This window comes from Monodelphis domestica, chromosome 1 (assembly GCF_027887165.1).
Source record: "Monodelphis domestica isolate mMonDom1 chromosome 1, mMonDom1.pri, whole genome shotgun sequence".
In the NCBI taxonomy this organism is placed as follows: Eukaryota; Metazoa; Chordata; class Mammalia; order Didelphimorphia; family Didelphidae; genus Monodelphis; species Monodelphis domestica.
Genome location: NC_077227.1, coordinates 278569125 through 278596211, shown reverse-complemented (window position 1 = coordinate 278596211; position 27087 = coordinate 278569125). Strand labels below are relative to the sequence as shown.

At 33.3% G+C, this 27087-nt stretch overlaps 1 protein-coding gene across 12 annotated transcripts in view; it reads right to left on the bottom strand.

Annotated features, from left to right (window-relative positions):
• GPHN (gephyrin) overlaps positions 1-27087 on the bottom strand; it is an 852406-nt gene that overhangs the window by 495485 nt on the left and 329834 nt on the right. For 11 of the 12 annotated variants that reach the window (XM_007473063.2, XM_056820908.1, XM_001369841.4 and 8 more), the window contains one exon: positions 9193-9250. The exons of the other annotated variant lie outside the window; for it this stretch is intronic. In XM_007473063.2, coding sequence (XP_007473125.1) covers positions 9193-9250 — 58 coding nt within the window. The remainder of the gene's footprint in view (positions 1-9192; positions 9251-27087) is intronic. 12 annotated transcript variants of the gene reach the window in all.

Below are 27087 nucleotides of genomic sequence, written 5' to 3'. Positions count from 1 at the left end.
TGGTCTCAGACATTTACTAACTTTGTGATTTTGGGCAAGTCACTAAAATTGCCTCAGTTCCAAATCTGTAAAATATACTCTAGAAGGAAATGTCAAAATACTCTAGTATCTTTATAAAAAAAAACCCAAATGGGGTCACAAAATGTCAAACATGACTGAAACTACAGAACAACAACAACAACAAAACCCAAGAGGTTTGGAGAACTTAGGCAGTTCAGGAGAAGTGACCAACCCTGCAAAGCTAATGAAATTGTGTATTTTCCTCCTATTCACACCAGAACGTCTGGCCAAGAGATAGCCTTCCACTACACTATGCTGTTCTTACCCAGGGATAAGAAAACCATTAGTGTTGATATCATCATAAATATGACTTTAACATCTAAAAACAGTTTTGTCTGTGATAAGAAGTAAACAAAGTAAACCCTTTAACTTTCAGTTGTGATTAAATGTTTCAGGTTTAGAATAAATATTAAGAGTTAATTATGACTTCCAGGGGTGGACCAAGATGGCAGAGTAATCCTCAGCACCTCTGTGCCTCCATAAGAATCTTCTCTGACCAAGATTAAAATATCACCACAAAATGAATACAGGAGTGAAAGAACCAATAAGGAGAGCAAATGAAACAACTTTCAAGAAAAGAAAAACCCAAAAGGTATACAATGAACATTTGGGACACTGTGGTGAGAGGAGAGCAGACCCAGCAAGAAACTGTAGCAAGGAGGGAAGAGCAAGCCAAGAGTTAATCATACCCCTGCACACCCCACATCTGCTTTCCGAGGTTCGATGTTTGGGAACCTGTCTGAGCCAACATCCAGATGCTGAGATATTGCCTGAGCGAATACAGGTACAAGCTATACAACACCCAATTAAATTTCAAACCTGTGGAGAAGTGCAAAGTCCCACCCCAGGGAATTGTAGTCTGGGTTTGGGACAAGTACTTAATTAGCACTATGGGGTGGATGATAGTACTGAGTACTAAGTACTGATTTTTTTTGCCTAAAGCTCAGGGTAGAACTCTAAGACAGGGCAATCAAGGTTGTACCTGACTAAGTACATAGTGAGATGAAAAACTTGAGACTAAGTTTGAGGCTAGAATTTGATCAGTCCCCGATCAGATAAGAGTGAGATCAAAAGCTTATCCTAAGCATGAGGCAAGTCTTTAAGCTATCAGCAGCAGAAGGGTCAAATGAATCAGCATGGAGTGAGGGATCTTAGAGTTCTCAGCCCTCAGACCATCAAATTGTTCCCTGAAGCCTACCTATAATTGCTTAGGAAAAATGAGCAAGCCACAAAAAAAGCACCTAATTCTAAATAATCATTATGGAGACAAAGAGAAAGGTATAGTCATAGAAGGGGACAGTGAAAGCAAAGGAAACACACAGAAAGTCCAAAAGAAAAATATGGATTGGACAGAGATTCTGGAAGAACTCAAAAAGGACTTCAAAAACTAATTAAGAGAGGAAGAAGATGAATGGGGAAAGAGAACTGAGTGATGTAAGGAGAAAGGAAAGTGTTACAAGAAGAAATAAAAGTAATGCAAGAAGAAATGAACCAATTAAAAAAGGAAAAACAAAAACTGACAGAGAAAAATCAGGCCTTAAAAGTCAGAACTGACAATCTAGAAACTAATAATTTCATAAGAAATCAAGAAATAATAAAGCAGAATCAAGAAATGAAAAAATGTAGGAAAACATTCAATATCTTACTGAAAAAACAACTGACCTAGAAAATAGATGACAGAGAGACAATTTGACAATTATTGGACTACCTCAAAGCCATGATCAAGAAAAAACCTTGGATATAATATTACAAGAAATTATCAAAGGTAACTACCCAGAAATCCTGGAACAAGAAAATAAAATTTAAAAAGAAGAATTAAGAGATCACTTCCATAAAGAAACCTTCAAATGACAACTTCCAGGAATATAATAGCTAAATTCAAGAGCCACCAAAGCAAGGGAAAAAAATCCTAGAAGCAGCCAGAAAGAAATCATTCAAATACCAAGGATTTTGTAGGAGTAAAAATAAATAAATACTCCTAGTATTGAAAAAATATATAGGAATTTTAATAATAAATTAAAAAATAGAGAAAAGATAAAAGGTTATTTCAGTCAAGTGAGCAGAGCAAAGAGAAACAGAGATTCACACCTGCAGCACTTTACCAACAAGCTCCAAAAAAAGAAAGCCCCACAGTGTGAGATTCAGTCAAATTTATCTCCTAAGCATCCTTATGTAAAATGAGGATGTAACTTAAAAGTATGCTGGGAATGTAGCTCAGGTGTTTCAAATTTTTCATCTGTACAATCTATACAACAATCAGAATCAAAGAGGACCTTATAGCTTCTATATTAAAGGATTGAAAGGCATGGAGTATGATATTCAGGAAGGCAAAATGATTTGGGCTTACAACCCAGAGTCACATATCTACCAAAACTGAGTATATACTTTCAGGGCAAAAATGGTCGTTCAATAAGATAGAAGATTTCCAAGCATTCCTGAGGAATAAGCCAGACCTAAACCAAAAATTTGAAGTCCAAATACAAGACACAAGAGAAGCCCAAAAAAGTAAATTAGAAAATGAAAATTTAAGGGTCTCATTAAGGTAAAAATGTTTATATGTACACATGGAAAGAGAATTTCTGTAATTCCCAGAAATTACTCTCAGTAGTAGAGAAGATAGAAGGAATTTACTCAAAAAGAGGGTGGAGAAGTAAGCTGATTATGATGATATATATGTATGTAAATGTGATGATATGGAAATATATGTATGTATTATGATTTGTATGCAGATGAATGATGTATAAAAGAATTAATTAAAGGCTAAAAAAGAGGGTTGCACTGAGAGACAAGGGAAGTGAGAAACAGAATGGGGTAAATTAAACAACATGAAGAGGGGTAAAAAATTATTATAGAGAGGGGAGGACAAGGGTGGTGACAGTCAATGCTTAAACTTTACTTTCATCTTAAAGGGCTCACAGAGGGTAAAAGAAATATACTAATTGGGGTATAGAATTCTATTGTACCCCTAAGGGGCATAAGGCAAGGGAAGTGGGAGGTAACTGGACAGAAGGGGAAGTGGAGAGTGTGGGGGTAACAAGGTGACAAAAAGTAAAATACTGGTGAGAAGGAATAGAGTGAAAGGGAGTAAAACAGGATCTAAAGAGGAGGGCAATACACAGTTAGAAATCATAACATTTAACATTAAGTGTTAAGGAAAGTGAATGAAAAGTTAGAAAAATTAAAGGTAATAGATATCTGGAGATAACTGTATAGGAATAAAAAGGAATATAGCTTCTCAGCATTATATGGTATATATACAAAGACTGACCATGTATTAGAGCATAGAAATATTACAAACTAATGTAGAAAAGTAGAAATAATAAATAATTTTTTCAGATCATAATGAGGTCAAAATTATTCTTAAAAAGGGTACATGTAAAGGCAAATTTAAAACTAATTGGAAACTAAATAATCTAAATCTTCAAAACTGGTGGGTCAAAAAACATCATAGAAAAAATTACGAATTTCATTAAAGAGAAGGACAATGAGGAAACATCACATCAAAACCTATGGAATTCAGCCAAAGCAGTACTCTGGGGGAAATTTTACATCTCTGAGTTTCTATAGCAACATAAGAGAGAGAGAGAGGAAATCAACGAATTGGGCTTGCAACTTAAAAAAAAATTAGAAAAATAACAAATTAAAATTCCCTAGATGAAAACTAAATTGGAAAATTAAAGGAGAAATTAATCAAATTGAAAGTAAAAGAACTACTACTCTAATAAATAAGTCTAGGAACTGGTACTTTGAAAGAAAAACTAAAATAGATAAAGTACTAGTCAATCTAATAAAAAGAAAGAAGACAATCAAACTAACAGTATCAAAGCTGAAAGGGGCAATTTCACCTCTACTGAAGAGGAAATTAAGGCAATTATTAGGAACTACTTTGTTTAATTACATTGCAATGAATATGACAATCTAGGTGAAATGGGTGAATATTTACAAAAATATAAATTGCCTATATTAACAAAAGAGGAAATAGAATACTTAAATAATCCCATCTCAGATAAAGAAATTGAACAAGTCATCAAGCAACTTCTTAAGAAAAAATCGCCAGTGCCAGAAGGATTCACAAGTGAATTCTACCAAACATTTAAAGAACCACCAATTGCAATTCTATACAAACTATTTGACAAAATAAGCATATGTATAAGTGAAAATCTGTTACCTTAAACAAAAGAACTTAATTTCCCAGGAGCCCACTGACTTCCTGTTGTTATGTACTCCTGTAGACAGGGGATATTAGGCAAGGATGTAAAGGGTCCCACCTCTTTACTTCCTGTCCTGAGTTTGGTGGTGGTAAGGCAAGTGTTTGAACTGACTGATCAGCCATGGGCACATTGTCTTTATTTTGTATCTTATTTATTACATTTCCTAAAATATTTTTTATTAAGATCTAATTTTAATTTTTACTCATAGAAGTTTTACCAAATTTCTTTTATGACACAAATGTGGTACTGATTCCAAAGCCACGCAGACCAAAAGCAAGTAAAAAAACTACAGGTCAATCTCTTTAAACAATATAGATACAAAAATTTTAAATAGAATACTAGCAAAAAGACCCCACCAAGTTATCATAAAGATTATCCACTGTGACCAGGTGGGATTTATATCAGGAATGCAAGAATGGTTCAAAATTAGGAAAACCATCCACATAATTGGCCATATCAATAATCAAACCAACAGAAATCACATGACTATATCTATTGATGCAGAAAATGACTTTGACAAAATACAACACCCATTCATATTAAAAATACCAGAAAGTATGAGAATAGATGGGCCTTTCCCAAAAATATTAAACAGTATATATTTAAAATCATCAGCAAGAATCATCTGCAATGGGGACATTAGAGGTCTTCCCAATAAAATAAGGAGTGAAGCAAGGATGCCCATTTTCACCTCTTTTATTCAATATTGTACTTAGAAACCCTAGAAGTAGCAATTAGAGAAGAAAAAGAAATTGAAGAAATTTAAGTAGGCAATGAGGAGATTAAACTATCACTCTTTGCAAATGATATGATGGTCTACTTAAAGAATCCTAGAAAATCAACTAAAAGGCTTGGGAAAATTATTAACAACTTTAGTTAAGTTCGGGGTACAAGATAAACCCACACAAATCATCAGTATTTCTATATATTTCCAACAAAATTCAGCAGTGGAGTTTAGAAAGAGAAACTCCATCACACTATAGAATATAAAATATTTATGAATTTATCTACCAAGACAAAAACAGGAATTATATGAATACAATTATAAAACAGTTTTCACATAATTAAAACTAGATCTAAATAACTGTAAAAACATTAATTGCTTATGGGTGGGATAAGCTAACATAATAAAAATTAGAATCCTACCCAAATTAATCAATTTATTCAGTGCCATACCTAATAAACTACCCAAAAATTTTCTTATATAATTAGAAAAAAGTATAATAAAGTTCATCTGGAAGAACAAGATATAAAGAATAACAAGGGAAATAATGAAAAAAATGTGAAGGATGGGGGCCTAGCAGTACAAGATTTTAAACTATACTATAAAACAGTGGTCATCAAAACAATATGGTATTGGCTAAGAGACAAAAGGGTGGATCAATGGAATAGACTACGGGTAAATGATCTCAGCAAGCTAGTGTTCAATAAACCCATCCCAGTTTTTAGGACAAGAACTCATTATTTGATAAAAACTGCTGGTAAATTTGGTTTAGATCAACATCTTATACCCCATACAAAGATTAATTCAAAATGGGTAAATGACTTAAATATAAATAGTGAAATCATAAATAAATTAGGTGAACACAGATTAATATACCTGTCAGATCTATGGAAAAGGAAGGAATTTAAGACCAAGCAAGAGATAGAGAACATTATAAAATGTAAAATGAATGATTTTGATTATAAATTTAAAAGTTTTTATAAAAATAACTCAATGCAACCAAAATTAGAAGGAAAGCAACAAACTGGGAAAATATTTATATAACAAAACTCTCTGACAAAGGTTTAATTTTCCAAATATATAAGGAACTAAGCCAAATTTACAAAAAAATCAAGTCATTCCCCAATCAACAAATGGTCAATGGACATTAATAGGCAGTTTTGACATGAAGAAATCAAAGTCATCAACAAGCACATGAAAAAGTGTTCAAAATCCCTAATGATTAGAGAAATGTAAATTTAAATAACTCTAAGGTAACACCTTACAGCTAGCAGACTGGCCAATATGGCAGAAAAGGAAAGTGATAAAGATTGTAGGGGGATGTGGCAAAATTGGAACTTTAATACATTGCTGGTGGAGTTGTGAATTGCTCCAACCATTCTGGATGACAATTTGGAACTATACCCAAAGAGCTTTAAAAGAATGCCCACCCTCTGATCCAGTCATAGTGCTGCTAGGTTTGTACCTGAAAGAGATAATAAAGAAAAAGACTTGTACAAAAATATTTATAGCTGCCCTCCTTGTGGTGGCAAAAAATTGGAAAATGAAGGGGGTGTCCATCGATTGGGGAATACCTGAACAAATTGTGGTATCTGATGGTGATGGAATATTATTGTGTTGAAAGCAATAATGAACTGGAGGAATTCCATGTAAACTGGAAATACCTCCAGGAATTGATGTAGAGTGAAATGAGCAGAACCAGAAGAACACTGTACAGAGACTGATACATTATGGCACAAATGAATGTTTTTCTACCAGGAGCAATGCAATGACCTAGGACAATCCAGGGGGACTTATGAGAAAGAATGCTATCCACATCCAGAAAAAGAACTGTGGGAATGGAAATTCAGAAGAAAAACATGATCAAGCATGTAGTTTGACGGGGATATCATTGGGGTTTTGATGTTAAAAGATCACTCCACTGCAAATATGAATAACATGGAATTAGATTTTGAACAATGATAAATGTCCCAGAGGGAGGGAAGTAGGGGAGGGGAATCATGAATTAGGTAACAATAGGAAAAAATTCTTAATAAAAAAATAAATCTCTCCACCCCCCCAAAGTATTGATAAGAGGTATCAAGATTAACTCTCAGATAGCAGACAAAACTCTATGTTAAGTTGCTTTTTATATCATTCTCTAACTAATTTGTGGTGTGATTTTGGGTATGTCATAACCTCTGGACCTTGACTGTCTCATTGTTACAATTTCTTCTTGTTAATACTAGAGATGACATTTAGTTGAGAAAATCAGAATTAAAGAATATATTTCATTTTCCACAAATTTAATTTATTCCGATCATTCCTGTTTGACAGAGCAACTGAAATATGTTTAATTACATTTCTTAGTTTTAAACAATTTCAGTATTTTTACTTAATTCCATGTTTAAATCGATTGCAGATATTTAAATTGATTATGCAGCATTTATTTTACATAAAATATACTTATAATGTAGGCATATGTGTATACACACAAACACACTTTTAATTAATTTTTAATAGAAAATGACCATCATTTACAAGTTTCTGAATCCATCCTTTTTTTGAATAATAACACATTTATATAGTACTTTAAGATTTTCAAAGCACCTTACATGTGTTATCTTACTTGATCTTCACAATAACCCTGTGAGGTAGGTGATATTATTATTCTAATTTTACTAGTAAGGAAAACTGAGTGTGTCTGTGTATAGGGGGTGGAGGATGGGAAAGTTTGGGATTAGTATTAAATGACTTGTTCAGAGACATATAATTAGTAAGTATTAAAAACAAGTCTTCCTGACCCCAGAAAAAAATAATAGTTGTAAATTTCAGTTTGATAGTGTTGATCTTTCATTTGAACAATTATAACTCAAATCCACAAGTTTCATTAGAGAAAATATAAAAGAAGTATATTTATGGTTATCTTATCATTATTCTAATTTTGTTCAAAAGGGAGCTCATTAAATTAATATTAAAAGGTTAAACATAATCAAATCATCTACTAATTTGGAAGGGCCAATTTTTTTCTTTCCAGATCACACATACACAAATATAAAATAATTTATTATAATTCCATTAAAAGTTGAAGAAACTAAGACCCAGTAGGGGAAATAACTAGCTCAAGTTCACATAGGTATTAAAGGAGGGATTTCCAAATCCAGTGCTCTCACCAAAAGTATCTTTGCTACACAGCTCAAGGAGATTAAAGTAGTAGTTATTATATGTTCATGTTGAATATTCATCTTTCCTGAACAAATTTTCAAAACCTCATTTAAAACAATTCCAATGGAGAAGGAAGACTAAGGAATGGGAAGAAAAACAAGCAGTCTTTCTTTCCTCATCCCAAAATACCTTTCCAAACCATCAGCAGATAGTTGTAGATGCTATTTTAAAATATTTAATTTCTCCTTAAAATAATATTAATCCTGAGCACTGCTCTCCTTAAAATGAATTTATTTTAAATAGTAATAAATATAATCAAGCCAAAGAATTTGAAACAAAATTTAGGAGAAAGGAATATAGTAGTATGTCAAGTTTAGTGTTATCAGTACACTTTTTCATATGAACTGACAACTATATGTTGAAAATAGCTCATACATGTTTTTAAAGATAGTGAGTAAGAATTAGTTAAAATTTGAGTATTGTTTATACTGGGACAAAGGAAAATGGAACAGAAATATGATGAAAACTTACGTGTTTTCTCTTATATTGTTCGTTTGCCATTTTAAGCCCCCATAAGGGATCTTTTTATCTATGAAAATTCCCAGATTAGGCAAAGAAGGTATGGGATTTTCCCCATTTACTTTCACATACATGTATTTTAATATTTATGCTAATTTATGACTAGTAATTTTAGTTTATTAATTATACTAAGTAGCAAACATTCTTAGTATAGAAGCTTTGGGTGATACCTGTCATTTACCTCCTTAACTGACTCTTCTACAGGTATCATACCCTTAATTTATAAGTTTTCACTGAAATTGAATAATTCCTTTATAGATTTACTATAATTTTTGTTTAAAGATCATTTCATTATGAAGTCAAGTGATGAATAATAATTTTGTACCCTCTTCAAGAATGGTTACTAATTGGGAATTTGATAAGACTTCAACATAATCATTCTAAGCTTTAAAAAATATTTTTAAAGGAGTAATTATTTTCTTCCCTTCCCCAGGCTTGCTATTTTTTGCAGAGTTGAAGGATATCATACTATACCTTGATTTCTTCTATTTCATCTGGTACTATCTTGTAAGCCGATATAGTCCCACCCAACCTGAAATTGGGAGAAGAAAATACTCTCAAAATCAAGAATAGTATATAAGAAAATATGGATAATATAAAAAACCAAGACCTTCCAACTAGCTTGGAAGAAAAACTAAATGACATTAGGGAAGATGGAAATTTATTACTTAAATTTCAATAAAACCAATGTAAGTAAAATTGGAAAAGGAGAATCATGATTTAGAAAGTATAGGCAACAATGCACCCCTTTTATTTTATATTCAATGAGGCTTTTTCAGCTATGACAAATATTAAAATTAAATATAGAAAAATTGAGCTTAGAATCAGATCTTCTAATCACTGTATCACAAAAAGACATTTTACAAAAATAATGGAGCACTTTCAATTTCACTGTTCTCATTAAATGATTTTAATATTATTAAATAAATAATAATAAATTTATCAATATCTTTTTCATATATAAATCAATCTAAAACAGGAACTTCATAATTATTTAAAATTTCATTTTCTATGTTTTATAATGAACATTATTTTACTTCATACACATAAATACATATATTAGGTAGATGTGAGTAAAATATTTTTACTGATAGGAATGCATGATTAAGAAAGTTTGGACATTACTGGTTAAATGAATAATAAAAGAAATGATGGTTTGATTTTTAAATTTTATAATTCATATAGATCCATGCTACTGACATTAAACACATACATTATTTTCATTAGAATCCAGTTTTACAAAATGAGGAAAAAATGGTAGCCCAGACTTCCATGTATCAATTTAATGATAAAACACCTTTACTATGAAAGGCTGAGGTAGCAGATGGCTATATATCTATATATATCTATATATATATATATGTATACATATATATATATATGCCAATTCAAAATGAGGAGATGGAATCATATATGTAAAAGATTGATTAAATGATGACACAGTTAAATGCAAGGTCATTCTGACCATATTAGTCAAATATAATAGATATTTGGTAGGGAGGGATCAAGAAAGGGGTATGTAAATGATATGAAAACCAATCAACTTAAAATAGCAAATACAATTCTAAAACTAATACAGGAAAAAACTAGCTTATAAACAACATAGCTTTAGAGAGAGTAGCTCTACAAAGCAACCAGTTATTGTTCCTTTTCTCTTCAATTTTATCTAACACTCATATTATTTCACTATCTTGGTATCATGCTTATATCTGTGGATCTGAAATTTTTCCAGACAAAAAAAGTCTTCATCAACCTGAGCTTTCAAAAGGCTTTGATCTTTACAATGGTATGTGAAATGGATATCCACTGCACATATTATACTATAAACAGTGACAGAGTACTACTGTAAATAAATTCAAAATAATTTTTTCCTCCAAATTGATTTTGAATTTTAGGAAACTCGAATGAATTTGACAGTGAAAGAATAACTTAAATACTTCAAATGTGCATAACAGAGTCAAAATAATATTTGATTCGTGATTCTGGGAGAGGAAACTAAATTTCCTGATCTGAGATACAAGGGGCTATTCTATAGATTTCAAATTAATGTTTGCTATGCTATGCTAAGAATAATTCGTTTCTATATGATTCAATTAAAAATAATAAACTATGCAACCTAAGATTTGATTATACATTGCTTTATATTAATCTATAATCATTTCCTAAGTTTTTAAAAATAAGCAATGTATTTTATATTTTTCTACTGCCATTGTGATTAGACAGTTCTGAATACATGGTGGGCATTTAATTATTAAATACTGAATGGAAATTCAAATATCCTAGAGAAATGATACATCGTGAAATAACAAAACGAGACCACAAAAAGGAAATAAACCTTAACTCATGGGATACGTACAATATCAGTATAATTCTTAAAAATAAAATAAGAAATATGTTATTTTTATAATAGCTTAATAGTGTTTTTCACATAGTAAGTACTTAATGTTTATGATTTTTCATTCATTCATTCATTCATTCATTCATTCATTCATTCATTCATAACTATTCACTTTTTCAATGTTCTTGATTAGACTATGAGTTCCATGACTGCAGACATCCCATATTTGTAGCCTCCACATTTCAGCTAGCACAATCTCTTTTACATAATGAATATTCAGTGAGTACTTATATAATTTTTACAAACTAGATGACTTAGTTTGTCTATCTCTATATGATTTTGATTCTTTGAACCATAAATAAAATTACATCTTACAAATTTCACATTAGAGTAATATGGCAAAAAAGGTATTTTCAAAAATAGCATGCCAATGTTGAGGGGGGAAAAAGGTGTATTTTTCATAGAAAAGTCCATGAATGAATGGAAAAGAATAATAGGAGAAATATGCATGGCATAAATAAATCTCATGGCAATAAAACTAAACTTTACTATGTAAAGCCTCAACTTCTCAATCTGTTACTATACTAAAAGCTCTGACAAAGAAATTTCAATACCGTTAATCTTTCTCTCCAGGCAATCTACCACATTAAAAATATACATAAGAGATTTTAATAACAAAGAAAATAAGAGTTGAAATTTTAAGGTATTTTACAATTCATAAAATGTTTGATGCATATTACCTTCTTTTGACCTCACAGCAACACTTTGCCAGAACAAATCTCTAACAATATCAAAAATTAACTTCCTAGAGCTAGACACACTAACAAAAGCAATCGTCTAGAAGGAAAAAAATGTTAAGAATCTGAAGGGGAAATAATTTGTTAGAAGTAAGGAATACAGGGATTCTAATTATTAGAGCTGAAACTATAGTATACAGGCATACTTCGAAAGTATTGCAGGTTTGGTTCCCAAACACCACAACATAGCAAATATTGCAATTAAGTGAGGCATATGATTTTTGTTTGTTTTCCAGTATACATAAAAGTTTATACCACACTATAACCTATTAAATATTATATTAGTATCATATATTTTAAAAACCTAATGTATATACCTAAATTTAAAAATATTGTTAAAAATGCTATCACCTGGGTCTTCAGCAAGTAGTAATCTTTTTGCATATGAAGTCTTACCTCAATGTTGATGGCTGATTTACTAATTAAGGAAGGCAGTGATTCCTGAAGGCTTGGGTGATTACAGTAATTTCTTAAGATAACAGCAATGAAATCGGCCTCAACAATTGCCTCTTCCTTTCACAGAGGCCATTGTAGAGTTATTAATTAACCTAATTTCAACATTGGTATATTTCAGGGAATAAGGAGAGTAAGAGAGACAGTAACAGTCAGTTGATAGAACAATTAGAGTACACTACATTTATTGACTGAGTTTGCAGTCACATATGGATGTGATTCCTGGTGCCCTAAAAAATTTACAATAATAACATCAAAGATTGATCATAAATAACCACTACAGTTATGTAATAATGAAATAGTTTGAAAATTTTCAATAATTTCTAAAATGTAACAATGACACAATATGACCACATGCTTTTGGAAAAATTGGACTGATAACCTTGTCAACAAAGGGTTGTTACTAACCTTCAAAATTTGTAGTATAGTATCTACAAAGTACAATAAAATGAGGTATACCTGTATTAGAAAGCAGCAAGCATAAACATTATTTGATACTAAGAGCACAAATGTCTATCAGTAGAATAGACAAAATAAGCAAGACACAGAAACAACTTAATACTGCAGCAAAGTGTTCCATAAATTCAAGACCACCGACTACTGGGTGAAGGACTCTCTATTCTACAAAAATTGATGGATAAAGGAGAAAGGAGTTTTGTAGAGAATAGGTTTAAATCAGTTGTTTTACTTATTTTACTTTAATCTCCAAAAACTCCAAATGTATACTCATATAAAAGATCATATCATAAAATAATTAGAAGAGAATGAAAAGAATTACCTTGTGCAATGAATGACTTGGAGATGAATTCTTAATTTAAAAAATATAGAAATGATCACATAAGATACCATGGATAATTCAGATTACATAAAATTAAAGATCCTTTAGAATGATTAGAACCAAAGTAGTTAAAATCAGAAGAGAAGCAGTGAGTTGGTAAAATAACTTTGCAACAAATATTTTTGATACAAGATCTTATATCAAAGATAAGGAAAAATAAAATAAATATATACTATTATGAGCCATTCCTCAAAAATATGTGGCCAAGAGGCATTTTAAAAAATGCAAGCGATGAAATAGTTCTCCAAATTATTAATAATAAAAATCCAATTAAAGGAACTCTGAGTTTTCATCTATACTTTTCAGCTTAGGAATGATAACAAAAGATGAAAATGGCAAATGTTAGAGGATCTGTAGAAAGAAAGGCATAATAAAGGACAAAGAAGTAATACAGTTAATTGTTAGAAGTATTCTGGAAAACAATTTGGAATATTTTAAAAGTCATTAAACTGCATATGCCATTTAAACCAGTGATATCACTACTAATACGTATTTATGCCTACTATGAAATCTAAGAAGAGGAAAACACTACACATGTATGATATTTACAGTAACACTTTTTGTAGTAGCAAAGAACCATAAGGAAAGTGGGTTACCATCAACTGGGCAAATGGTTGAACACATCATAGTATGTAAAGGTACTATATTACAGCAGAGTAAAAAGTTATTATTAATATGAATTCAGAGTCATTTGGGAATAATTATATAAAAACTTGAAGAATGATTTATATGTAAAAGAAAAAGATACTAAAAGTCTTCATTGTATCATTTAATAACTACTTTTAGAGAGCTACTGGTCAGTGTCTCCTACCTTTCTGCATTGAAGTGGTGAACTAATGGTATAGAAATTAAATTTTCAGACATTGTCAATGTGTCTTTGATTTTACTACACTTAGTTGTTATGAGGCAGGATTCTAGTGTTAGGGGAGGGAAATATTGGGAATTGATGGTGACTTAAAATAAAGTATCAATAAGATGTAAAAAATTCCCTCAAACCTTTAAGTTAGTTGTTACTACAACTATTCCCTTCCTAAAACTCTACCCTCTCTTACCTTAGGAATTTCATCAGAGAAAGCCACATAATTACCAGAGGTAGGTTCTTCCTTTCCCTCTAACCAGTGGCTTTATTGTCAGCCCACATGCTTAACTCCATATCCTTCCCCCCCATAGTCAAACTTAAAGCTTAGGGAATTGAAAAAGTAAACCCTTTTTTTTTGTAACCCTTAACAAAAACGTTGAAGATTTCTCTCCTTTTTTCCCTCTAAACTATTGGAGGAATGGCAATAATAACTAAGAAAAAAGTATATTTCTGGCATTTCAGGAAGACATAATTGTAAATAAAAGTTTATAGAGGTATACAAACAAATCAATATTTATTTCACTTTCTAGTGTTAGGCATTCCTTGATTACTTGCTAGCTAACATCAGCAGATAGAATGCTTTTCTAAATAAAAGTTTACAGGAGGCCAGACAAAATTATAATAATATATCTCAAGGTCAGATTTAACCAGTGGTGCACTTAGTATATATTCTATTCAATTCAATTCAGTCAGCATTTATTAAACAACAACAAATTTGCAAGGTGACAGTTAATATAGTTTAGTGAATACTAAGGTAACTTTAGGATTAGAAAGAGGGTTCAAATTCTATAGATAATAGTGACCAAGTAGAAACATTTAATTGCGTTACTTAACCAAATTAGAGCCCCAGGCAACTCTAGGGAGCAGGAGTCAGAAATCTATTTTCCAGCAGTTTTATATATTTAAATTAAGTTTTATTGTAAAAAAAGTAAAATAAAAAAGAATTATTGTATTTTACAAATCCAAAGACCATTTTTGGCTGGCTGGTGTTGAAAAACAGGTAGCTCAGTTGGATTTAGCCCTGATATATGTTCTTTAAGCTTCTTTCTGGACCTTAAATTACAGAAGATTTGCTAATGTGTTTACTGTTAGAAGTTTTAGCACTTTGAGTCCTTGATAGTACATATGTCAAACTTTCATAAGATTTCCTTCAAACTAGCCCTAATTAGATTAAAATATACATGGGAAATGTTTAACAAAAATTAACAGAAGTAGAATACAACATAAATAATGTTGATTTGTAGTTTTCCAAGTTGATATATAGCAGACAGGACTCCTTTCTATCTGAGTTTTACACCATTGCTATACATTAAGGAAACCATTGGTCCAGATTGTCCTCGCATATTGCTAGGCAAAATGTGTTAGGTCCTGGAAATAATCTTACAAGAAGCTTACATTTTATTGGAGGAACAGAAAAAAAGTACATTGAAGAAAAAAAGATAATTGAAGAAAAAGGAAGATAGGGGAATTAATAATTAGAATTCCTGGGTTAAGGATTCTAAGAAGTAAAGGTGAAAAGGGATTTATTTCAGATTAATGGTAGGTAGGGGACAGAAGAAGAGACACAGAATATACAAAAAGTCATGCCATCAGGAGAGGGAATGCTGTGTTTGGAGGAATAAAAAGGTCAGTGTGCCTAGACCAGAGAATGCATGAAAGGGAGGAAAAGGAAATTTAATTCTGCAAAGGAAAAATGAAGCCACATTGTAAAGAAATATAAATACCAAACAAAGAAATCATATTAGAACCCTCTTTACTATCTACTACCCCAGATATATATCTAACCAGCTGACTAATCATGTGACTGAGAAGTTAGGAATGCTTAAGCTTTTGTAGTACAAAAGACATTTCTGAAAACCATAAATGGCTTTGCAAAATTCCAGTCACATTGAGTACAGACCACCAGAAATGATTTCCAGAAAGAAAACTAGTATTTTCTCTCATTGTAGTATTAAGGCTTTTGACTGACATAAATTTATTCTAATATATTACCATTCTTTAGTCTTACCTGGGGAAGAACAAAACCCATGGATGCTACTCAGGCACACTGTAAGGAATAAAGTACTTTGGAAGGAATGAAATCCTCTTGCTTGGCATGTTCTATATGTGCTAAAAAGGCTGCAACTTTTAAATGGATAAAAAGTGGAGAAGAGGTAAAAGAGAAAACTCAACAGAATGTCTAAACTGAACACTGGGGAGCAGTATAGGAGCATTTATCTTTTAATTTCAAGGAAAAAAAAAGGAAATATTCTAGTTTTGGTAAGCTGTTTCACACTGCCTCAGGCTGCTAAAAGCTGGAATAAGTTTGTGGCAGTAATAGAATAACATTTCTCTTCAGGAGAACTAATGAAAAATAGAGCTGTGCTGTTTCCCCTCACCCCTTATAATTGTCCAAGCTGGCTAATAATAAATAATATTTTTTTTTGCTAAGGATATTTATAATTCATGATTTGATTAATAATTTAATGCTAGAATATCTCTTCTTAAGGTATGAGTGATCACAACTGCTTTTGATTTATGTTTCTTTACTTGTGAATAGAGAAATGCAAAGAAGGGGAGCAATGACTAGTTCTGATATATGAGGAAAAATAAATTATTGATAATTTTGTATGAATATTAGGAGTTCAGAGGTAATACAATATTATTGTTATTATTAACTAATAATGTTAAAAACATTTTTAAAAATTTCTTCAAATGAAAAGTATGTTCTCTTTTCTCTCTCATCCCCAACATCCATTTAGTTTTTTTTTCCATTTCAATTAGTTTATTTAGTCAATTTAGAACATTATTCCTTGGTTACAATAATCACATTATTTCCCTCCTTCCCCTCCACCCACTCTTCCAGCAGCCAACATGCAATTTCATTGGGTATTACATGTGTGCTTGATCAGAACCCATTTCCATGTTGTTGTTTACACCAGGATGTTCATTTAGAGTCGACATCCCCAACAATATGCCTTTAACCGATGTATTCAAGCAGTTGTTTTTCTTTGGTGTTTTTAGTCCCACAGTGTTTCCTCTGGATGTCGGTAGTGGTTTTTCTTGTAGGTTCCTCCAAGTTGTTCAGGGTCATTGCACTGCCACTATTGGAGTAGTCCATTACATTCGATTGTACCACAGTGTATCAGTCTCTGTGTACAATGTCTTGGTTCTGCTCCTTTCACTCTGCATCAATTCTCAGAGGTTGTTCCAGTCCTCATGGAATTCCTCAACTTTATTAATCCTTTGAGCACAATAGTATTCCATCACCAACATATACCACAATTGATTCAGCCATTCCCCAACTGAAGGGCATCCCCTCATTTTCCAATTTTTTTTCCACCAAAAAGGGTGCAGCTATGAATATTTTTGTACATGTCTTTTTCCTTATTATCTCTTTGGGGTACAAACCCAACAGGCTATGGCTGGATCAAAGGGCAGACAGTCTTATATCACCCTTTGGGCGTAGTTCCAAATTGCCCTCCAGAATGGTTGGATCAATTCACAACTCCACGAGCAATGCATTAATGTCCCAACTTTGCCACATCCCCTCCAACATTCATTACTTTCCATAGCTGTCATGTTAGCCAATCTGCTAGGTGTGAGGTGATACCTCAGAGTTGTTTTGATTTGCATTTCTCTAATTATAAGAGATGTAGAGCACTTTTTCATGTGCTTATTAATACTTTTGATTTCTTTAACTGAAAATTGCCTATTGATGTCCCTTGTCCATTTTTCAATTGGAGAATGGATTGATTTTTTGTACAATTGGTTTAGCTCTTTATGACTAGAGTAATTAGACCTTTGTCAGACGTTTTTGTATTGAAGATTGTTTCCCAATTTGTTGCTTCCCTTCTAATTTTGGATGCATTAGTTTTGTTTGTACAAAAACTTTTTAATTTGATGTAATCAAAATTGTTGATTTTACATTTTGTGATTTTTTTCTAGCTCTTGCTTAGTTTTAAAATCTTTCCTTTCCCAAAGATCTGACAAGGATACTATTCTGTGTTTGCCTAATTTGCTTATAGTTTCCTTCATTATATTCAGGTGATTCCCCCATTCTGAGTTTATCTTGGTGTAGGGTGTGAGATGTTGATCAAGTCCTGATCTCTCCCATACTGTCTTCCAATTTTCCCAGCAGTTTTTATGATATAGTGGATTATGGTCCCCAAAACTGGGATCTTTGGGCTTGTCAAGACAGAATATCAAGACAAAGACTGTCTTGCTGAGGTCATTACCCCTAGTCTATTCCACTCATCCTCCTTTCTGTCTCTTAGCCAGTACCAAATTGTTTTCAGTATTTCCTATCTCCAACCTCTTTACCCTTCCAGTGTATTGATGTTCTCCCCCCTCCTGCCATGAGCTTTTTTGTGACATATAAATTTACCCTCATTTGTTTCTTTTCCCATTTCTTTTAGTATTGACATCTTTTTTAGCTATAGTTGTGTATGTACACACACACGTATATGTATTTATGCATGCATATACCTATATACCTATTTATGTCTTGTCCTATCATCCTATACTGTTTGTCACTGTTCCCTCTAAGTGTAATTCTTCTAGATGCCCAGATGATAGCAATAGTTTTTAAGAGTTACCAATGACCTCTTTTCTTAGAGGGATACATATCATTTTAACTTAGAGTCTCTTAAAAAATTTTTTTTGTTGTTTTGTTTTGTTTTTCTTTTACCCCTCCTTTTTAAATTACCTTTTGATGATTCTCTTCAGTTCTGAGCTTGTACATCAAATTTTCTGTTCAGGTCTGGTATTTTATTCACAAATGCTTGGAATTCTTATATTGTGTTGAATGACCATACTTTCCCCAATAAGAATATAGTCAGTTTTGCTGGGTAGTTGATTCTTGTTTGTAGACCTAGTTCCCTTGCTTCCCGAAATATCATATTCTATGCCTTTTCGGTCCTTCAGTGTGGATGCAGCCGGATCCTGTGTTATCCTCACTGTGGTTCTGTGGTATCTGAATGACTTCTTCTTGGCAGCTTGTAATATCTTTTCTTTGGTCTGATAGTTCTTAAATTTGGCTATAATGTTCCTGGGTGTTATCAGTTGGGGATTAAATACAGGAGGTGATCTGTGGATTCTTTCAATCTCCACTTTTCCCTCTTGTTCTAGGATATTGAGGCAGTTTTCCTGAATAAATTCCTGTAGTATTATGTCCAGGCTTTTTCTTTTGTCATGGTCTTCTGGTAGACCAATGATTCTTAAATTGTATCTCCAACAATTTTCTAAATCCCATGTTTTGTGAATGAGATACTTCATATTTTCCTCAATTTTTTCATTCTTTTAGTTTTGTTTTATAGTGTCCTGCTGCCTTGTGAGGTCACTTAATTCCAATTGTTGTATTCTGGTTCTTAAAGACTGGATTTCATCCCTGGCTTTTTGGTCATCCTTTTCCTTCTGGTCTGATTTTCTTTGAAGGTCATCTTTCATCCTCTTTACTTCGTCTTTCATTTCCTTTGTCTCATCTTTCACATCCTTTGCCTCATTTTCCAGCTGATTGATTTTGGCTTTCAAGACACTATTTTCTCGTTTTAGTCCAAGTGCCTCTGTTTCCAGATGACTTATCTTAGTTTTTCAGTTCTTTTCCCAATTGTCTTCAGCCTCTCGTAATTGTGTTTTGAGTTCTTCCACAGCCTGTATCCAACTCACTGGGAATTCTGATTTATCATTTGCTGACCTCTCCCTCTATGTTCTGTTTGCTGAATAGAAGCTATCTATTGTAATTCCTTTCTTCTTTTTCTGTTGTTTGCTCATATTCACCCCTTCTTTACTCCCCGTATTTGTCTGTGCTCTTGCTCATCTCATTTGTTTGGATGGGGGGCTTCTGTCAGTCTCCTCTCTTGGAGCTTTAAAAGAAGATCTCTCGGTGTAGTCTCCCAGGGAGGGTTGTTGGGGGTTTGAGCTTCCCTGTCCTCTGGAGGCTTTTGATTGGATTAAAGTCCAGCAGTCAATGAAGATGGGTTTGGAGCCTGGGCTTCCCTGAGTTCTGGAGATTTTGTATGGGATTAAGTTCAACTTAGTTGGGCTGGGTGTGCTCTGAGTACAAAACCTCCTGGAAGACTGGAGGAAATATGGAGGATCTCCTCAGCTCTGGCCAGGCTGCCAGGTCTATGCTCCCTCTCTACCTCCTTCCCTGCTGTCTCTGTTGGACACTCTGAACTTGGAACATCCCTGCCCACAAGGTATACCCTTCAGACCAGCACCTTTGCCCACCCAGAAGTTCCCGCTGCTGGTGGAGTCTCAGCGCTCTAGGAGGGAGGGGGGAAGGGTCCTGGGACCTTCCTTCTGTCTTCCCCTTAAACCCCAGTGTTCTCGAATTCTGGCTTTTCTAGGGGCGTACCTTTTCAATTGAGTCCAGCAGGAAGGTTCCTTGGCTCTGTCTTCTTGTTAAGGTTTATTTTCAGTCCCTTAGGAGCATTCAGTTTGTGATCGGTAAAGAAGGGTATTCAGAGGTCTGAACTTCTGCTCCTTCTAGGACGCTATCTTGACTCCACCTCCCCCAATCATTTTCCTTTTGCTTTCAGTTTCTTCATGTGACCAATCTGAAGGAAAGCAGTCTGCAGGGCTCCACCAACCTTAAGCTCCAAGATCGAACTCCCCATATCCATTTAAAAAGACCCTCATGACAAAAATACTTAGATTTTTAAAATTACACATGGAATTACAAATATTTCTTATTCTGCATTCTGAGATCATCATCTCTCTGTTAGGAAGTGGATATCTGCATAATCACCTATATCCCTGGAATCATAAGTAGTAATTAAATTGATTTCAGTATTAAGTCTTTCAAATTTGTTTTCACAGTGCTGTTACAAAAACTTTCCTGGATATGACTTCACTCTGAATCAGTTCTTACAAATTTTGCCAGGTTTAATTGTGTGTTTCTCCTTGCAAAAGAAGCTTTTTGGGTATATAGCACTTTTTTCCTTCTAATTTCAGTTAGTTGAGATTTGGAGTACTTTTCATGTAGCATCAGTTTCTTCCCTTGAGAATTGAAAATTTATTAAAATTTTTTACCAATTCTTTGTACATATCCTAGGAATAAGACTTTTAAAAGAAAATGTTTTCTTTATTTCTTGTTTGGTCATCTGATATATCAATTTCTTTTTTGCTCTTCCCATTTATTTATGATTCTACTTTTTATATTATATCATGTAATTTATTTAGAATTTATATTGATATATGTTTTGAAGTGTTGATCTAAATCTAATTTCTTCTAGACTTGTGCCTAATTTTTCCAACAGGCTATATCAAATAATGAGTCCTAACCCAAGTTGCTGTGGTTTGGGAGTTAATCAAATATTATGCCACTAGATTTATTTACCTCTGTCTCTATTCCACTGGTTAATCTTATTTTTCAATCAATACCAAATTATTTTAATCATTATTATTTTATAGCATAGTTTAAGATCTTTATTTCTGCTTCCTTCCTCTTCCTTCCCTAAATATTTCCTCTACATTCTTGAACTTTTGTTTTTCCAGATGAATTTTATAATTTTCTTGTTGCAGACATTAATAACCAATCTGATTAATATAATGCTAAAAACCAATTAATGCTGGTACTTTGCTATTTTATTATAATGATTCAATCTATTCATGAATCTATTTATAATAGTCCTTTTACACAGATTTGTCTTTATTTCCTCCAACAATGTTTTGAAGTTGTATTCAACTAGTTCCTTTGTGTTTCTTGATAGGCAGACTCTTGAGAATTGCATATATTTTCTAGTTATTTGGAATGGATTTTCTCTATCCCTCCTTACTGAGTTTCATTGGAAATCTAAGAAACACAAATTTATGTGGATTTGTTTATATATTGCACTTCTGTTGAAGTTATTAGTTCAATTAGTTCTGGGCTGACCTTCTAGGGTTCTTTAAGAAAGCCATCCTATCAGCTGTAAAAAAAACACAAACAAACAATTTTCTCCCTTTTCTTATATTTATTCCTTTAATTTCTTTTTCTTGACTTATTGATATATCTAGCTTTTCTAGCACAACGTCCAAAAGAGATGGTAATAATGAAAATCCTTGTTTTATCCCCATTCTTAGTGGAAATCTTTAATTTATGCCCACTACATGTAATTCACCTTACTTTTACTCTGTATATTTCCTATTTTTAAATGTGTTTCATATAGACAGGATATTGTGAATTTCTGTTTTTTAATCCATTTTGCTAATTTCTTCCATTTTATGAATGAGTACATCCAATTCATATTCAGTTATGATTACTAATTGTGTTTCCATCCATTTCATTTCCTGTTACTCTTTTCTCTCTCTTTTTAGTCTTTCTCTGTTCAGACATTTTGTTTTTGACAGTCACCTCTTCCAATTCACCCTCCTTTTTATCCATCACCACCCTTACTTATTCTCCCTAACCTCCTACTTCCCTATAGAGTAAGGTAGGTTTATTTCCATAGCTGAGTGTGGATGTTATTCCCACATTTGAATTAGTTTCAGTGACAGTAAGGTTTAAGCATAGTCCCTTCTGCCCCATTTTCTCCTCTATTGTATTTACCTCTTATATACTTCTTTTCTTTTTTTTTCCCCAAACCCTTACCTTCCATCTTAGAGTCAATACTGTGTATTGGCTCCAAGGCAGAAGAGTGGTAAGGGCTAGCCAATGGGGGTTAAGTGACTTGCTCAGGGTCACACAGCTGGGAAGTGTCTGAGGCCAGATTTGAACCTAGGACGTCCTGTCTCTATGCCTGACTCTCAACCCACTGAGCTACCCAGCTGCCCCCTTACATTCTTCTTAATGAGAGTTTACCAGCTTCTGTCTCTCCTTTTCTCTTCTCCCCATGTATTGCTATTTTTGGGTGGGTGGGTGGGTGGAAGGAGGATATCAATCCATCTAATTTAACTTACTTTTATCTTTTTATGTATACTCCTTTTCATTGCTCTAATAGTGATAAAGTTCTCAAAGTATCTTAGGTACTTTGGATACCTTACACATTTTAACCTTTCTCAAATATCATAAATATTTTGATTATTAATTCAATTATCACCTTTCTGGGTAATGAATATACTTAGTTCAACCTTACTGAAATGCCTTCAGCTTTCACTTAATTTTTTATATTGTGTTATTATCATGCATGTTGAATTTGCTCATCAAGTTTTCTCTTCAGTGCTTATTAATTGATCAGGGAAGTCTGAAATTATTCTATTTTATTAAACTTCCATTTTACCCCCTGGGCATTTAATTCTAGGTTGTAGGTCTAAATCCTTTGCCTTAAGAAATATCATATTCCATACCATCCAGTCCTTTAATGCAGAAGCTACTAGGTCCTATATTATCCTGACTGTGGCTGCTCAGATTTTGAATTGTTTCCTTCTGGCTCCTTATAGTATTTTTTCCTTGGCCTGGGAGGACTGGAATTTGGCTATGATAGTCTTAGGGTATTTTATTTTGGGGTCTCTTTCAGTGTTTAGTGAATTCTATGTATTTCTATTTTCTCTTTTGTCTGAGGATATAAAGACTGTTTTCTCTGATTTCTTAAAACACTCCCCCCTCCCCCTTTTTCTCTTTCAGGTATTCTGAAGTTTATCTCTTATGGATCTATTTTCCAGATCAGTTGTTTTTCCAGTAAATAATCTTACTTGTTCTTTTTCTCATGGTGTATCTGTCAAGGAGATTGTCATGCTGGCTAACTCTGGAGAGGTTTATAGCTGTTTTGGCCAGCTATATTTAGCACCCTGTATTACCTGTTCCTCTGTTTTTTTTGTGGCCTGGCCTGGTCCCCACACTGCTTCTTCTCTGCCCTTGCTAAATGACTTGGGCTGGGAAGGTTCTCTGTTCTGCTAGCAAGTGGGAGTGAGCAGATTTCTGTAGTTCCAGTTCTAGTACCTGCTCTCTGCACTCTTGTAGACTCAGGGCTCTGTTACCCTGTGAGAGTTTGTAGGCTCTCCTGCCTTCTCTGCCTTTATAGAGTGGCTTAGACTGGGCATATTCCCATTCTGCAGTTGCATTGCCTCTGGCAGAGTGGCAATGTATTGGGCTGATCCAAGTTTTGCTGGTTCTCTCCAATGCTGTGCTAACGTGTTCTCTATTCTTACCTCACTGAGATGTGTTCCTTTATATTTTCTATGTATTGAGGGGATTTCTTTTCTTTTTTTGTGTGGAAATATTGGGGAATGCAGATTTACTACACCATCTCAGCTCTGAGCTATATTGTTGTTTTTAAAGAATGTGCTTAACATTCCACTTTTTCTGTGTGACTAAACCTTCCCATGATTTGATGGTTTGAGGCAGGGACTCAGCAATCACGTAAGTAGAGTTATCATTGAAGGGCAAGGCAGCCAGTGTGGCAGTGTAGTAGGCTAAAGGATAAACTGAAAGTGGAGAGTAGAGTCTGTTTTCTAATCCATTCTTTTATCTATCCTTTTCATTTTTATAGGTAAATTGATTCCATTCACACTTACAGTTATGATCACCATTAATAATATATTTCTGTCCATTCCTTGTTCCCTGTTTACTCCTTATAAGAAGAAGATGGAGAGAGAGGAGCTGTCTGTACAGAACTGACAGTTATTGATGCTCTCTGCCTGAAGTAATCAGCTTTATCTCATATATGCTTTTATTTCCCTTAGCACCCAATCAGGGGTTCTTATTCTTCTTTGACTTTTAAACCCTTTTTCACCATCTACCCTGAAGTTAGAAACCATACTCCCACTCTTAATGTCCTGCAGTCCTTCCTGTTTCCCTAATGAATTGAATGTCTTTTCTTCATTGTCCTTTGTATGTGTATCTGCATTTATGTACTAATATCATGAGTCTATCTCTTCCTCAATGGAACAGTTTTCTACCTGAGTATTCCAATTAAATGTTATAATAACTTTCTACTTTACTATTACCCATTTCTTCTCTTCTTTTTAGATAATTAAACATAACATTTTCTTCTAGAACTCCTAGTCCTCGGTTTCTAAGAGGACATACATTTAAAATTATATCCCGCTATTAAAATATAAAAATTTTATACTTGCATATTTCATAGTTTTATTTAGTTGTATTTTAACTTTCAAAATTTCAGAGTGTGTATTTGTCTGGTTCCCCTCCATGCCCATATCTAAACAAGAATAACTGAAAATCCTTAATCTTATTCTATGTCTCTTTTCCCCCTGTAGGATTATACTCACGTTTGCTGGGCAAATTATTCTTGGTTACATGTCTTTTCTATTTGCCTTTTGTAATATCATTTTCCAAGCTTTCCATTTCATTAAGGTAAGAGCTCTAAACCTTATGTGATTCTGACTGCAAGTCCTTATTACTTTTACTTTTTTTTCCTTTGCTCTAGAAAGGTTAGTTAACCAAGGCTAGAGTAGATCACATCCTTTGCCTGTGGAACAAGAGCAAGGATTCTGAAGCTTCGGTATTGCTCAGAGATCAGTAATAAGGTATGGTTTTTGTGGAACTTGATACCATTTTAACTTAGCAATTCCAACAACTACTAATCACTAGTTGTTGTTTCCCCCACCCCAACTCAAATACCTGCCTGATTTTTTCTGGTTCAAATCTCACTTATTTGATATTTAAGAATGAAGAGCCTAATGCTTTCCTAAAACATCACAATAACCTTGAAGGATGGGAGCCTCAGATAAGTTTGATCAAATTCTTCTTTCTCTTTCACCTAATCATTTTGAATCAAAATCAAGGCTTGTTAGGTAAAACTTTCATATTCCTGCTACTAAATCTTATTCTCACATCTCCATTTACCTCAGTCCTATTTCTTTTTAGTTCCTATACATATATATAGAGTTGAGAGCTACAAGGTCCTTCAAGGTTATCTAAGAGTATCCATGACAGTTTACAGATGAAGAAAATGAGGTTTTAAGAGCTTATATGATTTGTCCAAGATCATGTATCAAATCTAGTAATAGGCCAAGGCAGGATCTGAACAGAGGATGTGTGACTCCAAATCTCCATCCTCCTCTGCCCTCACTTTTCATTATGCTCTCCAGAACCCAAAGCAAATCAAAAACAAATTTCCTCACTCTAAATTTCTCTTGATAATACACACTTGGAAACCTAATTCTTTTTGGAAGTCACTACATCCCTGGATATTCTATCATTTGTTTTCTTTTCTCTACCCTTACACTACCATTCGTACTTTTTAAATATAAAGTAGATATATCCCTTGTTCTCCACTGCAACTTTATGATTCTCCCTCAGTACACATCACTAAGCAATCTTTCCTCCTTTTAAGGGTTATCTTCTTGTCAGAAATGAAATTTTTAATTTTTAAATTTAAAATTTTCCTTGTAAAAGCCACAGTTTTTCTGCTGTGGATCCTCTCCTTTTTCCTTCAAAAGCTTCTGAGGAGAGGAGTGGCATGGATGAGGAATAGCATTTCCTCCTCTTAATTATCTATCCCATGGTCCTCAATTTATCCCCATCTACAGACATGAAACTACTTGAACTCAGTTCCCTACATATCTCCTCTATAGGGAATTACAATGTCACTAAAAAAAAATTAAGATAGAAAAAACAGCCGTATCAAATTGAGTACAAATAAAAGAAATAAGTGAAGGAAGTCACATGATTCTGAAAGCACTGAGTCACTGATTCTCATGAGATCTTAAACAGCACAGATAATGAATAATTAGGAAAATTACTACCCTGAAAAGCAATCATTAACTACAGACCTATCTGAGTATTTCCTCATCTCTATAAAATCTTCATAAATCTACATATATTGGGGTCATCATTCATACAACTATGAGAAGGAAATAAACTGGATTTATGGAACAATTATTTATTGCAAACCAATCACCATGACAGAATTAACTGAAAGTTGAATGGACTATATAAGACCCAATTCCATAAAGGAAATGAACTCTAAAAACTATTTTAGAAGAAGGTGTTTCTTATTCTTACCGTAAGATAACAAAAAATTCCTTGCTAGATACGGTGAGATAACTTTTTTAAACCAATTGTGAGTCTAGGAATTTGAAAACAGGCATAAAAAAAATAAAACTATGCATTTATATACACAGTGAATTCATTCCAAAGGTGGGGCAGACGCTATCTTTAGTTCCCCCCCCCACCTCTCTCTCTCATATATTTCCCCCCTTACCAACTCCCCCTGGGAAG